General features: G+C 35.2%; 2 protein-coding genes and 2 long non-coding RNA genes across 6 annotated transcripts; 2 read left to right on the top strand and 2 right to left on the bottom strand.

Annotated features, from left to right (window-relative positions):
* Positions 1-3560: 3560 nt before the first annotated feature.
* Positions 3561-13150, bottom strand: LOC111793318 (pollen-specific protein-like At4g18596). 2 transcript variants are annotated; one of them, XM_023675155.1, is made up of 3 exons: positions 12550-13150; positions 12077-12135; positions 3561-4085 (listed from the first exon to the last, which is right to left on the bottom strand). In XM_023675155.1, exons 1-3 carry the CDS (start codon positions 12725-12727, stop codon positions 3807-3809), a joined length of 516 nt encoding a protein of 171 aa, XP_023530923.1. In that variant the 5' UTR covers positions 12728-13150; the 3' UTR covers positions 3561-3806. The 2 variants fall into 2 exon arrangements, with proteins under 2 accessions (XP_023530923.1, XP_023530922.1); XM_023675154.1 differs by lacking the exon at positions 3561-4085 and having other exon boundaries at positions 11552-12135; positions 12550-13140.
* LOC111793323 lies at positions 6155-7080 on the top strand. Its single transcript, XR_002814920.1, has 2 exons — positions 6155-6482; positions 6629-7080. It is a non-coding gene; the product is annotated as an uncharacterized LOC111793323 (long non-coding RNA).
* On the bottom strand, positions 8996-10426 carry LOC111793319 (pollen-specific protein-like At4g18596). The gene is made up of 2 exons (XM_023675156.1): positions 9994-10426; positions 8996-9579 (listed from the first exon to the last, which is right to left on the bottom strand). The coding sequence occupies exons 1-2, from the start codon at positions 10169-10171 to the stop codon at positions 9242-9244; spliced, it is 516 nt and encodes a 171-aa protein (XP_023530924.1). The 5' UTR covers positions 10172-10426; the 3' UTR covers positions 8996-9241.
* LOC111793322 lies at positions 11684-15098 on the top strand. 2 transcript variants are annotated; one of them, XR_002814918.1, is made up of 3 exons: positions 11684-11776; positions 11923-12018; positions 15017-15098. It is a non-coding gene; the product is annotated as an uncharacterized LOC111793322 (long non-coding RNA). The 2 variants fall into 2 exon arrangements; XR_002814919.1 differs by lacking the exon at positions 15017-15098 and adding an exon at positions 13179-13902.
* The last annotated feature ends 8 nt before the right edge of the window (positions 15099-15106 follow it).

The raw sequence follows: 15106 nt of genomic DNA, 5'->3' as shown, positions 1-15106 counted from the left end.
TGGTGTCACAACATGTTCGGCTGGTTGGAATCAAGTGTCTTTGGGCGTGCGACATGAGTCTTGTTGAGCATGGAATGTTGCAATGTTGCCTTTTAACTGGGAATCTCTCGTGTGAGGACTGTGGATGGCTGGTACAACGATGAAACATATTTATACATGATATCGAAATATATATATATATATATATATATATATATATATATATATATCGTGCATAATAGATTGTAACAAATAGATAATAAAATAATTAAAATTACATGACTCAATTTTAGAACAAATCTTCAAGCGGTTGAGTTGAGGAAGAACTAATGATACTAATTTTCTACCGATCCAATTTTGTGTGCATATCAAACATTCCACTGTTCACGAGGTTAAAAAAAAAAATTAAGGAATTATGAATTCTCTCACTCGTAAACGTTGATTCAAAAGCTATCGTAGACAATTTTTTATAGAAGTCTATATTTAATATCATTAACTTTCGTCATGCCATAACATTGAAGTTCTTCGATGGGGTCAGATAAAATATCAATTCACATTATTAAATTACTCAAATTCATTTCATCGAACGTATTCATACTCATAGAATTATTATTGTTGAATACTGAAGCTCTGAGACGGAGATGATAGTGAAAATTTTGACATTTTGGAAGGACTAAATTGCAAATATGAATGTTAGTTCAATTATACGAAAGCGAAAATTTTGACATTTTAGTCGAGAATATATAAATTATGTAAATATTAACTTTTAAAGGACTAAATTGCAAAGACATGGAGGGTGAGATGGAGACGATAGTGAAAATTTTAACATTATGGAAGGACTAAATTGCAAATATAAATATTAGTTCAATTATACGATAACCAAATTTTGGACATTTTAATCGAGAAGATATAAATCATGTAAATATTAACTTTCGAAGGACTAAATTGCAAAGACATGGAGGGTGAGACGAGGACGATAGTGAAAATTTTCACATTGGGGAAGGACTAAACTGCAAATATGAATGTTAGTTCAACTTTTGACATTNCCCAACAATGTGGGACATCACAATCTACCCCCTTCTAGACCCAGCGTCCTCGCTGGCTGGTGGTTTGTTCTCCTCTCCAACCAATGTGGGACATCACAATCCACCTCCCTTCAGGGCTCAGTGTCCTCACTGGCAGGTGGTTTGTTCTCCTCCCAACAATGTGGGACATCACAATCCACCCCCTTCGAGGTCCAGCGTCCTCGCTGGCACATCGTTCGATGTTTGGTTCTGATACCATTTATAACGACTCAAATCCCTGTTGGCAGATATTGTCCTCTTTAGGCTTTCTTTTCGGGCTTCGCCTCAAAGGTTTAAAATGCCTCTACCAGGGAAAGGTTTCCACACCCTTATAAATGGTGGTCTGTTCTCCTCCCAACGGGGACATCACATATTTAATTTATTCATTTTATTGTACATTTTTTTTATGATTTTAGCAATTATTTTTCACAATATACAAAATATATACCTCTTATATCGTCAAATATTCTCTATATTTAAAAATATTAAAAAGACTTCAAAAAAAATTTAATGACGTGAAAACAACTCAATTAACCTATTAAAAAAATATATCAATTATTTGTAAAAGCTTAAAACAAAATATTTTACTTACATTAAGTGGGGTGGAGCCGGGTGCCCTCGGGCGTGCAGCATGAGCCTCGTTGAATGTGTGACGTTGTGGTGATGCCTGCCAGCCTTGGGCCAACCCTATGTTTTGAAGACTAAGTGGTGCCACAACACGCTCAATTGGTTGGAATCAGGTGCCTTTGGTTGTGCGACATGAGTCTTGTTGAGCATGCAATGTTGCAATGTTGCCTTCTAACTAGGAATCTCTGGTGTGAGGACTATGGATGACTGGTACGATGATGAAACATATTTATACATGATATCAATGGAGCTGGAATACCTTAAATTATCTTAAAAATTATAAATATATATACCGCTCATATTAGATTGCAACAAACATATTTTACTTATGGGGTGGAGTTGGGTGCGTTCGAGTGTGTGGCATGAACCTCGTTGAGTGTGTGACGTTGTGGTGATGCCTGCCAACCTTGGGCCAGCCCTATGTTTTGAAGGCTAAGTGGTGTCACAACATGTTCGGCTGGTTGGAATCAAGTGTCTTTGGGCGTGCGACATGAGTCTTGTTGAGCATGGAATGTTGCAATGTTGCCTTTTAACTGGGAATCTCTCGTGTGAGGACTGTGGATGGCTGGTACAACGATGAAACATATTTATACATGATATCGAAATATATATATATATATATATATATATATATATATATATATATCGTGCATAATAGATTGTAACAAATAGATAATAAAATAATTAAAATTACATGACTCAATTTTAGAACAAATCTTCAAGCGGTTGAGTTGAGGAAGAACTAATGATACTAATTTTCTACCGATCCAATTTTGTGTGCATATCAAACATTCCACTGTTCACGAGGTTAAAAAAAAAAATTAAGGAATTATGAATTCTCTCACTCGTAAACGTTGATTCAAAAGCTATCGTAGACAATTTTTTATAGAAGTCTATATTTAATATCATTAACTTTCGTCATGCCATAACATTGAAGTTCTTCGATGGGGTCAGATAAAATATCAATTCACATTATTAAATTACTCAAATTCATTTCATCGAACGTATTCATACTCATAGAATTATTATTGTTGAATACTGAAGCTCTGAGACGGAGATGATAGTGAAAATTTTGACATTTTGGAAGGACTAAATTGCAAATATGAATGTTAGTTCAATTATACGAAAGCGAAAATTTTGACATTTTAGTCGAGAATATATAAATTATGTAAATATTAACTTTTAAAGGACTAAATTGCAAAGACATGGAGGGTGAGATGGAGACGATAGTGAAAATTTTAACATTATGGAAGGACTAAATTGCAAATATGAATGTTAGTTCAATTATACGATAGCGAAAATTTTGACATTTTAGTCGAGAATATATAAATCATGTAAACATTAACTTTTAAAGGACTAAATTGCAAAGACATGGAGGGTGAGACGGAGACGATAGTGAAAATTTTAACATTATGGAAGGACTAAATTGCAAATATGAATGTTAGTTCAATTATACGATAGCGAAAATTTTGACATTTTAGTCGAGAATATATAAATCATGTAAACATTAACTTTCGAAGGACTAAATTGCAAAGACATGGAGGGTGAGACGGAGATGATAGTGAAACTTTTAACATTGTGGAAGGACTAAATTGCAAATATGAATGTTAGTTCAATTATACGATAGCGAAAATTTTGACATTTTAGTCGAGAATATATAAATCATGTAAATATTAACTTTTAAAGGACTAAATTGCAAAGACATGGAGGGTGAGACGGAGACAATAGTGAAAATTTTAACATTATGGAAGGACTAAATTGCAAATATAAATATTAGTTCAATTATACGATAACCAAATTTTGGACATTTTAATCGAGAAGATATAAATCATGTAAATATTAACTTTCGAAGGACTAAATTGCAAAGACATGGAGGGTGAGACGAGGACGATAGTGAAAATTTTCACATTGGGGAAGGACTAAACTGCAAATATGAATGTTAGTTCAACTTTTGACATTTTAGTGGAGGATATATAAATCATGCAAATATTTTTCAAGGTCTAAATTGCAAAGAGATTGAGAGAGACGAGAGCTTTGATTCCTTCCAAAACTGTACAATTTTGTTCAATCCATGGCGACAAATTTGGGCGAGGCAAAAGGAAGCTTCATCAAAAGGTAATCATCTTCATCGTTCGACTAATTTCCACACAAGGTATCATCTCTAGCTGATGGCCTGTAATTGAGCGGATTTAAGCTGTAAATGCAAATGTTTGCCTCTCTCGATTTGATCGAAATTTCTTCCGATGTGGTTCTGTATCCAGGGACGTTGCAAGACGACGATGGACTTCCGATCAAACTGGCTTGGCAGAACGACGCTATCTCTGAATCCTCTGCGCATCGGATTCCGTCCACCGAAGGTATTTCCAATCTGTAAACTCCGTATTTGTTTGTTGTTCTGTTCACTGAGAATGCTATCTGCTCCGCCGTANGGGGACATCACATATTTAATTTATTCATTTTATTGTACATTTTTTTTATGATTTTAGCAATTATTTTTCACAATATACAAAATATATACCTCTTATATCGTCAAATATTCTCTATATTTAAAAATATTAAAAAGACTTCAAAAAAAATTTAATGACGTGAAAACAACTCAATTAACCTATTAAAAAAATATATCAATTATTTGTAAAAGCTTAAAACAAAATATTTTACTTACATTAAGTGGGGTGGAGCCGGGTGCCCTCGGGCGTGCAGCATGAGCCTCGTTGAATGTGTGACGTTGTGGTGATGCCTGCCAGCCTTGGGCCAACCCTATGTTTTGAAGACTAAGTGGTGCCACAACACGCTCAATTGGTTGGAATCAGGTGCCTTTGGTTGTGCGACATGAGTCTTGTTGAGCATGCAATGTTGCAATGTTGCCTTCTAACTAGGAATCTCTGGTGTGAGGACTATGGATGACTGGTACGATGATGAAACATATTTATACATGATATCAATGGAGCTGGAATACCTTAAATTATCTTAAAAATTATAAATATATATACCGCTCATATTAGATTGCAACAAACATATTTTACTTATGGGGTGGAGTTGGGTGCGTTCGAGTGTGTGGCATGAACCTCGTTGAGTGTGTGACGTTGTGGTGATGCCTGCCAACCTTGGGCCAGCCCTATGTTTTGAAGGCTAAGTGGTGTCACAACATGTTCGGCTGGTTGGAATCAAGTGTCTTTGGGCGTGCGACATGAGTCTTGTTGAGCATGGAATGTTGCAATGTTGCCTTTTAACTGGGAATCTCTCGTGTGAGGACTGTGGATGGCTGGTACAACGATGAAACATATTTATACATGATATCGAAATATATATATATATATATATATATATATATATATATATATATCGTGCATAATAGATTGTAACAAATAGATAATAAAATAATTAAAATTACATGACTCAATTTTAGAACAAATCTTCAAGCGGTTGAGTTGAGGAAGAACTAATGATACTAATTTTCTACCGATCCAATTTTGTGTGCATATCAAACATTCCACTGTTCACGAGGTTAAAAAAAAAAATTAAGGAATTATGAATTCTCTCACTCGTAAACGTTGATTCAAAAGCTATCGTAGACAATTTTTTATAGAAGTCTATATTTAATATCATTAACTTTCGTCATGCCATAACATTGAAGTTCTTCGATGGGGTCAGATAAAATATCAATTCACATTATTAAATTACTCAAATTCATTTCATCGAACGTATTCATACTCATAGAATTATTATTGTTGAATACTGAAGCTCTGAGACGGAGATGATAGTGAAAATTTTGACATTTTGGAAGGACTAAATTGCAAATATGAATGTTAGTTCAATTATACGAAAGCGAAAATTTTGACATTTTAGTCGAGAATATATAAATTATGTAAATATTAACTTTTAAAGGACTAAATTGCAAAGACATGGAGGGTGAGATGGAGACGATAGTGAAAATTTTAACATTATGGAAGGACTAAATTGCAAATATGAATGTTAGTTCAATTATACGATAGCGAAAATTTTGACATTTTAGTCGAGAATATATAAATCATGTAAACATTAACTTTTAAAGGACTAAATTGCAAAGACATGGAGGGTGAGACGGAGACGATAGTGAAAATTTTAACATTATGGAAGGACTAAATTGCAAATATGAATGTTAGTTCAATTATACGATAGCGAAAATTTTGACATTTTAGTCGAGAATATATAAATCATGTAAACATTAACTTTCGAAGGACTAAATTGCAAAGACATGGAGGGTGAGACGGAGATGATAGTGAAACTTTTAACATTGTGGAAGGACTAAATTGCAAATATGAATGTTAGTTCAATTATACGATAGCGAAAATTTTGACATTTTAGTCGAGAATATATAAATCATGTAAATATTAACTTTTAAAGGACTAAATTGCAAAGACATGGAGGGTGAGACGGAGACAATAGTGAAAATTTTAACATTATGGAAGGACTAAATTGCAAATATAAATATTAGTTCAATTATACGATAACCAAATTTTGGACATTTTAATCGAGAAGATATAAATCATGTAAATATTAACTTTCGAAGGACTAAATTGCAAAGACATGGAGGGTGAGACGAGGACGATAGTGAAAATTTTCACATTGGGGAAGGACTAAACTGCAAATATGAATGTTAGTTCAACTTTTGACATTTTAGTGGAGGATATATAAATCATGCAAATATTTTTCAAGGTCTAAATTGCAAAGAGATTGAGAGAGACGAGAGCTTTGATTCCTTCCAAAACTGTACAATTTTGTTCAATCCATGGCGACAAATTTGGGCGAGGCAAAAGGAAGCTTCATCAAAAGGTAATCATCTTCATCGTTCGACTAATTTCCACACAAGGTATCATCTCTAGCTGATGGCCTGTAATTGAGCGGATTTAAGCTGTAAATGCAAATGTTTGCCTCTCTCGATTTGATCGAAATTTCTTCCGATGTGGTTCTGTATCCAGGGACGTTGCAAGACGACGATGGACTTCCGATCAAACTGGCTTGGCAGAACGACGCTATCTCTGAATCCTCTGCGCATCGGATTCCGTCCACCGAAGGTATTTCCAATCTGTAAACTCCGTATTTGTTTGTTGTTCTGTTCACTGAGAATGCTATCTGCTCCGCCGTACGCGGCGTTTCTGCTTTGAATTTGCAGCTGATTCGAACTTCTACACCTGATTTTTTTCATACATAAACACACACGCAGTGCACCGACGAGTATCGATTTTATCAGTCTTGCTTTTGAATGAATTGCTGAATCAAATGCTCTTATTGAAATTAGGTTAGAAAATTGTATCAACGAAGTTGAAAATCAAATTCAAAATCAGTATGAAAATGCTGAAGAAGATTAAAGTCTAAACAAACGGACAACATAACTACAAAAACCATTGCTCTTGAAAAGGAAAAAGAAGTTGAAAATCAAATTCAAAATCAGTATCAAAATACTGAAGAAGATTAAAGTCCAAACAAACGTACAACATAACTACAAAAACCANACCCTATGTTTTGAAGACTAAGTGGTGCCACAACACGCTCAATTGGTTGGAATCAGGTGCCTTTGGTTGTGCGACATGAGTCTTGTTGAGCATGCAATGTTGCAATGTTGCCTTCTAACTAGGAATCTCTGGTGTGAGGACTATGGATGACTGGTACGATGATGAAACATATTTATACATGATATCAATGGAGCTGGAATACCTTAAATTATCTTAAAAATTATAAATATATATACCGCTCATATTAGATTGCAACAAACATATTTTACTTATGGGGTGGAGTTGGGTGCGTTCGAGTGTGTGGCATGAACCTCGTTGAGTGTGTGACGTTGTGGTGATGCCTGCCAACCTTGGGCCAGCCCTATGTTTTGAAGGCTAAGTGGTGTCACAACATGTTCGGCTGGTTGGAATCAAGTGTCTTTGGGCGTGCGACATGAGTCTTGTTGAGCATGGAATGTTGCAATGTTGCCTTTTAACTGGGAATCTCTCGTGTGAGGACTGTGGATGGCTGGTACAACGATGAAACATATTTATACATGATATCGAAATATATATATATATATATATATATATATATATATATATATATCGTGCATAATAGATTGTAACAAATAGATAATAAAATAATTAAAATTACATGACTCAATTTTAGAACAAATCTTCAAGCGGTTGAGTTGAGGAAGAACTAATGATACTAATTTTCTACCGATCCAATTTTGTGTGCATATCAAACATTCCACTGTTCACGAGGTTAAAAAAAAAAATTAAGGAATTATGAATTCTCTCACTCGTAAACGTTGATTCAAAAGCTATCGTAGACAATTTTTTATAGAAGTCTATATTTAATATCATTAACTTTCGTCATGCCATAACATTGAAGTTCTTCGATGGGGTCAGATAAAATATCAATTCACATTATTAAATTACTCAAATTCATTTCATCGAACGTATTCATACTCATAGAATTATTATTGTTGAATACTGAAGCTCTGAGACGGAGATGATAGTGAAAATTTTGACATTTTGGAAGGACTAAATTGCAAATATGAATGTTAGTTCAATTATACGAAAGCGAAAATTTTGACATTTTAGTCGAGAATATATAAATTATGTAAATATTAACTTTTAAAGGACTAAATTGCAAAGACATGGAGGGTGAGATGGAGACGATAGTGAAAATTTTAACATTATGGAAGGACTAAATTGCAAATATGAATGTTAGTTCAATTATACGATAGCGAAAATTTTGACATTTTAGTCGAGAATATATAAATCATGTAAACATTAACTTTTAAAGGACTAAATTGCAAAGACATGGAGGGTGAGACGGAGACGATAGTGAAAATTTTAACATTATGGAAGGACTAAATTGCAAATATGAATGTTAGTTCAATTATACGATAGCGAAAATTTTGACATTTTAGTCGAGAATATATAAATCATGTAAACATTAACTTTCGAAGGACTAAATTGCAAAGACATGGAGGGTGAGACGGAGATGATAGTGAAACTTTTAACATTGTGGAAGGACTAAATTGCAAATATGAATGTTAGTTCAATTATACGATAGCGAAAATTTTGACATTTTAGTCGAGAATATATAAATCATGTAAATATTAACTTTTAAAGGACTAAATTGCAAAGACATGGAGGGTGAGACGGAGACAATAGTGAAAATTTTAACATTATGGAAGGACTAAATTGCAAATATAAATATTAGTTCAATTATACGATAACCAAATTTTGGACATTTTAATCGAGAAGATATAAATCATGTAAATATTAACTTTCGAAGGACTAAATTGCAAAGACATGGAGGGTGAGACGAGGACGATAGTGAAAATTTTCACATTGGGGAAGGACTAAACTGCAAATATGAATGTTAGTTCAACTTTTGACATTTTAGTGGAGGATATATAAATCATGCAAATATTTTTCAAGGTCTAAATTGCAAAGAGATTGAGAGAGACGAGAGCTTTGATTCCTTCCAAAACTGTACAATTTTGTTCAATCCATGGCGACAAATTTGGGCGAGGCAAAAGGAAGCTTCATCAAAAGGTAATCATCTTCATCGTTCGACTAATTTCCACACAAGGTATCATCTCTAGCTGATGGCCTGTAATTGAGCGGATTTAAGCTGTAAATGCAAATGTTTGCCTCTCTCGATTTGATCGAAATTTCTTCCGATGTGGTTCTGTATCCAGGGACGTTGCAAGACGACGATGGACTTCCGATCAAACTGGCTTGGCAGAACGACGCTATCTCTGAATCCTCTGCGCATCGGATTCCGTCCACCGAAGGTATTTCCAATCTGTAAACTCCGTATTTGTTTGTTGTTCTGTTCACTGAGAATGCTATCTGCTCCGCCGTACGCGGCGTTTCTGCTTTGAATTTGCAGCTGATTCGAACTTCTACACCTGATTTTTTTCATACATAAACACACACGCAGTGCACCGACGAGTATCGATTTTATCAGTCTTGCTTTTGAATGAATTGCTGAATCAAATGCTCTTATTGAAATTAGGTTAGAAAATTGTATCAACGAAGTTGAAAATCAAATTCAAAATCAGTATGAAAATGCTGAAGAAGATTAAAGTCTAAACAAACGGACAACATAACTACAAAAACCATTGCTCTTGAAAAGGAAAAAGAAGTTGAAAATCAAATTCAAAATCAGTATCAAAATACTGAAGAAGATTAAAGTCCAAACAAACGTACAACATAACTACAAAAACCATTGCTCTTGAAAAGAAGATACTAGTTTCATCATTTGAATTCTAGTTCATGTTCAAGTTGTTGAAATCATGACTTCAAATGAAATTGAGCCTTACCTGATAAGAAGTAACTGTGTTTGGAGAAGGAGTTGTTGGAGCAAGTGTCACAATAAACAAGGCCCATGACAGTAATCTGAGAAAATGTTCTTGTTCGGTGGGAATGAGAAGCCTGAATTCCCAATAGAAGGGAACTTGGAACCAAGAAAGCTAAGATAAAGAGTAGAAAGAGATTCATGGCTAACTGTTGGAACAAGAGAGAAGCTTCTGTTTCTTTCCTCTTTGAAAGAAGTCCCCTCTGATGTTCAATGCATATCAGGATATGTAATGAAGGGTGGGAGTAGTAGTGGTAGTAATGTAAGCAACGAGCTTCACTGCTTCAGCAGTTGGTGGGTAGGGATATAACTGAAGTAAAGGCAAAAAGTAAAGGCCATTTAACATTTTCACAAGAAACAAAGACATGTGAAGATATTTTGTCAGTTTCCATGTGAACTTGAAGCGTAGGAAAGAGAAGAAAGTAGATTCTTTTGGCAGAATTATTGCNCATAATAGATTGTAACAAATAGATAATAAAATAATTAAAATTACATGACTCAATTTTAGAACAAATCTTCAAGCGGTTGAGTTGAGGAAGAACTAATGATACTAATTTTCTACCGATCCAATTTTGTGTGCATATCAAACATTCCACTGTTCACGAGGTTAAAAAAAAAAATTAAGGAATTATGAATTCTCTCACTCGTAAACGTTGATTCAAAAGCTATCGTAGACAATTTTTTATAGAAGTCTATATTTAATATCATTAACTTTCGTCATGCCATAACATTGAAGTTCTTCGATGGGGTCAGATAAAATATCAATTCACATTATTAAATTACTCAAATTCATTTCATCGAACGTATTCATACTCATAGAATTATTATTGTTGAATACTGAAGCTCTGAGACGGAGATGATAGTGAAAATTTTGACATTTTGGAAGGACTAAATTGCAAATATGAATGTTAGTTCAATTATACGAAAGCGAAAATTTTGACATTTTAGTCGAGAATATATAAATTATGTAAATATTAACTTTTAAAGGACTAAATTGCAAAGACATGGAGGGTGAGATGGAGACGATAGTGAAAATTTTAACATTATGGAAGGACTAAATTGCAAATATGAATGTTAGTTCAATTATACGATAGCGAAAATTTTGACATTTTAGTCGAGAATATATAAATCATGTAAATATTAACTTTTAAAGGACTAAATTGCAAAGACATGGAGGGTGAGATGGAGACGATAGTGAAAATTTTAACATTATGGAAGGACTAAATTGCAAATATGAATGTTAGTTCAATTATACGATAGCGAAAATTTTGACATTTTAGTCGAGAATATATAAATCATGTAAACATTAACTTTTAAAGGACTAAATTGCAAAGACATGGAGGGTGAGACGGAGACAATAGTGAAAATTTTAACATTATGGAAGGACTAAATTGCAAATATAAATATTAGTTCAATTATACGATAACCAAATTTTGGACATTTTAATCGAGAAGATATAAATCATGTAAATATTAACTTTCGAAGGACTAAATTGCAAAGACATGGAGGGTGAGACGAGGACGATAGTGAAAATTTTCACATTGGGGAAGGACTAAACTGCAAATATGAATGTTAGTTCAACTTTTGACATTTTAGTGGAGGATATATAAATCATGCAAATATTTTTCAAGGTCTAAATTGCAAAGAGATTGAGAGAGACGAGAGCTTTGATTCCTTCCAAAACTGTACAATTTTGTTCAATCCATGGCGACAAATTTGGGCGAGGCAAAAGGAAGCTTCATCAAAAGGTAATCATCTTCATCGTTCGACTAATTTCCACACAAGGTATCATCTCTAGCTGATGGCCTGTAATTGAGCGGATTTAAGCTGTAAATGCAAATGTTTGCCTCTCTCGATTTGATCGAAATTTCTTCCGATGTGGTTCTGTATCCAGGGACGTTGCAAGACGACGATGGACTTCCGATCAAACTGGCTTGGCAGAACGACGCTATCTCTGAATCCTCTGCGCATCGGATTCCGTCCACCGAAGGTATTTCCAATCTGTAAACTCCGTATTTGTTTGTTGTTCTGTTCACTGAGAATGCTATCTGCTCCGCCGTACGCGGCGTTTCTGCTTTGAATTTGCAGCTGATTCGAACTTCTACACCTGATTTTTTTCATACATAAACACACACGCAGTGCACCGACGAGTATCGATTTTATCAGTCTTGCTTTTGAATGAATTGCTGAATCAAATGCTCTTATTGAAATTAGGTTAGAAAATTGTATCAACGAAGTTGAAAATCAAATTCAAAATCAGTATGAAAATGCTGAAGAAGATTAAAGTCTAAACAAACGGACAACATAACTACAAAAACCATTGCTCTTGAAAAGGAAAAAGAAGTTGAAAATCAAATTCAAAATCAGTATCAAAATACTGAAGAAGATTAAAGTCCAAACAAACGTACAACATAACTACAAAAACCATTGCTCTTGAAAAGAAGATACTAGTTTCATCATTTGAATTCTAGTTCATGTTCAAGTTGTTGAAATCATGACTTCAAATGAAATTGAGCCTTACCTGATAAGAAGTAACTGTGTTTGGAGAAGGAGTTGTTGGAGCAAGTGTCACAATAAACAAGGCCCATGACAGTAATCTGAGAAAATGTTCTTGTTCGGTGGGAATGAGAAGCCTGAATTCCCAATAGAAGGGAACTTGGAACCAAGAAAGCTAAGATAAAGAGTAGAAAGAGATTCATGGCTAACTGTTGGAACAAGAGAGAAGCTTCTGTTTCTTTCCTCTTTGAAAGAAGTCCCCTCTGATGTTCAATGCATATCAGGATATGTAATGAAGGGTGGGAGTAGTAGTGGTAGTAATGTAAGCAACGAGCTTCACTGCTTCAGCAGTTGGTGGGTAGGGATATAACTGAAGTAAAGGCAAAAAGTAAAGGCCATTTAACATTTTCACAAGAAACAAAGACATGTGAAGATATTTTGTCAGTTTCCATGTGAACTTGAAGCGTAGGAAAGAGAAGAAAGTAGATTCTTTTGGCAGAATTATTGCTGATATTGCTTCTTGATTCGAGGGCCTAACCCAGCTAAACTCTCTTAATAGAGCTACCCATTTCAAACTAAAGAGCCAACCAACACATATGGACTGAATTCCATTAAATTGTCTTGAGAAGATTTATACCCATCTCCTGTTTTTAGGTGTGTCAATTCCAAGTCTCTTGTGAAAAAAGAATGCCTGCTCTACATCTCAACCCTCAAACATTCAGACATCTAATTGCTTTAAGTTTTCAAGCTTTGGTCGGCGACACTTACAGGGCTGTAGTCTTAGCCAATGTCGATCGAGCCAAGCAATCATAACTAGGCAATGAGATGAAGGTTAAGACATCTAATTGCTTCGAGTTTTCAAACTTCAGTCGGCGACAGTTACAAGGTTGTAATCTTAGCCAATGTCTATGGAGCCAAGTGACACGGTCATGCTCGTCCAGAGCATGTTGTACATGGCCGCTTGTTCATGCCATGCCGAACCCTTTATTTTGTTCCATGTTGTATTATCTTACTATTATATTTTCTGTTTGTATAACTGTTCGGCGAAATCATGTCTAGGCCTGCTAGACCTAAATCGCCCCAAAATGTACTATAGGGGGTGTGACTAGTTGTCAACTCCTCGCATGATTTTGTATGACCGTTCTTGGAAATCACATCTAAGCCTACCAGACTTGAATCGCCTCAAAATGTACTATAGAGGGGTGTGGCTAGTTGTCAACTCCTCACCTGATTTTGTATGATCGTTCGGCAAAATCACATCTAGGCCTGCCAGACCTGAATCGCCTCAAAATGTACTATAGGGGGATGCGACTAATTGTCAATTCTCCCTACCCGAAAAACTTATATGCTACTTAAGTTGTGTTGCCTTTTGCTTGTATGCCACAATATTGCTTTCAATCTCTCTCATTCTTCCTTTCAAACTCTCTTTCAAAATCTGTCTGCCCCCATTTTCTAAAATCTTTTTCTCAAATCGGGGATAGAGGTTTAAGTATACGTTGCCCAGCTGTAGGCAACGCGAATACAAACTTGCTTGACTCACTTACTGTTGAGAAGTGAATACCGCACAATCGCAAAATCTGCTGTAAAAAAAAGTGCGATTGTGACACCATCAATCAACAACCAACACACCAATTGAGGTGGAATGAAACAGTATTAGTTGTTATTTGGCAATTGCTGCTTGGCAATTGCAGCAATCTCCAAAACCAAAGAGCCCAAAAACATGGCCAATGGGAAAAGAATATGGAGTGGTAATGGAGAATGACAGCTGATTGAACGAGCCACTAAAAAAGGACTATGCAGCTCGTGATGTGGTGTGGGGCAAGGGATCGCACTCCAGATTCTGGACCCTGTACCCTCTGCAATAAACGTGATGTTAAAGGGTGAATTGGAGCAAACTGAGCGGTTGAGAATGCTGGTTGGTCGAGCCTTCTTGGGCAAAATAGGGTCCCTATAATGCTTATGGAGAACCCTTGTCAAGTTTTTTCAACCCTTTGAAATTTGAAAAAGGTCAGTCGCTGTTAGGTAGCAATAGCAATCGCTTATCTCGATGCTCGGTGACTCGCCATGTCAGTAAAATGCTACAAATAATGTAGACTTTAGAAAATTGTTTTACTTAAAATAACTCCACGACACCATATGTCTGTTCACCAAAATCATGTATATATCCACTAGTTTAGAAATGCCGGTACTATAGAGTGAGACATGATGTCAACACTCCACTACCTCTAAGCCTTGTGACCACCTAAGCGAGCTACCATGACACGTGTGTATCACAATGAGGACGAGCGTTCCTAGTTCCTAGACAAGAGGCTTCCCAAAACATGTTTTCAAGATCCACCCTTATCTACAAGTGGGTTTCAATACTCAATCCTACTTTCATAATGTTAAGTTCTTTTTTTATTAAAAAGAAACCATACTCAGAATTCATTCTATAAATGGAACTCCATTACACAACTCAGAACCTGTTGGCTGTTGTTTTTCTTTTTCTACAGCAAACAACAGACAAGAACTTGAATCAGATTCAAAAGACGACACCTTCAGACCATGCTCAAGACTCCATACACTAATAGCAAAAAAAACTA

This window comes from Cucurbita pepo, chromosome LG04 (assembly GCF_002806865.2).
Source record: "Cucurbita pepo subsp. pepo cultivar mu-cu-16 chromosome LG04, ASM280686v2, whole genome shotgun sequence".
In the NCBI taxonomy this organism is placed as follows: Eukaryota; Viridiplantae; Streptophyta; class Magnoliopsida; order Cucurbitales; family Cucurbitaceae; genus Cucurbita; species Cucurbita pepo.
The sequence above is the reverse complement of the archived record's forward strand: the minus strand, read 5'-3'. Positions and strand labels throughout refer to the sequence as shown.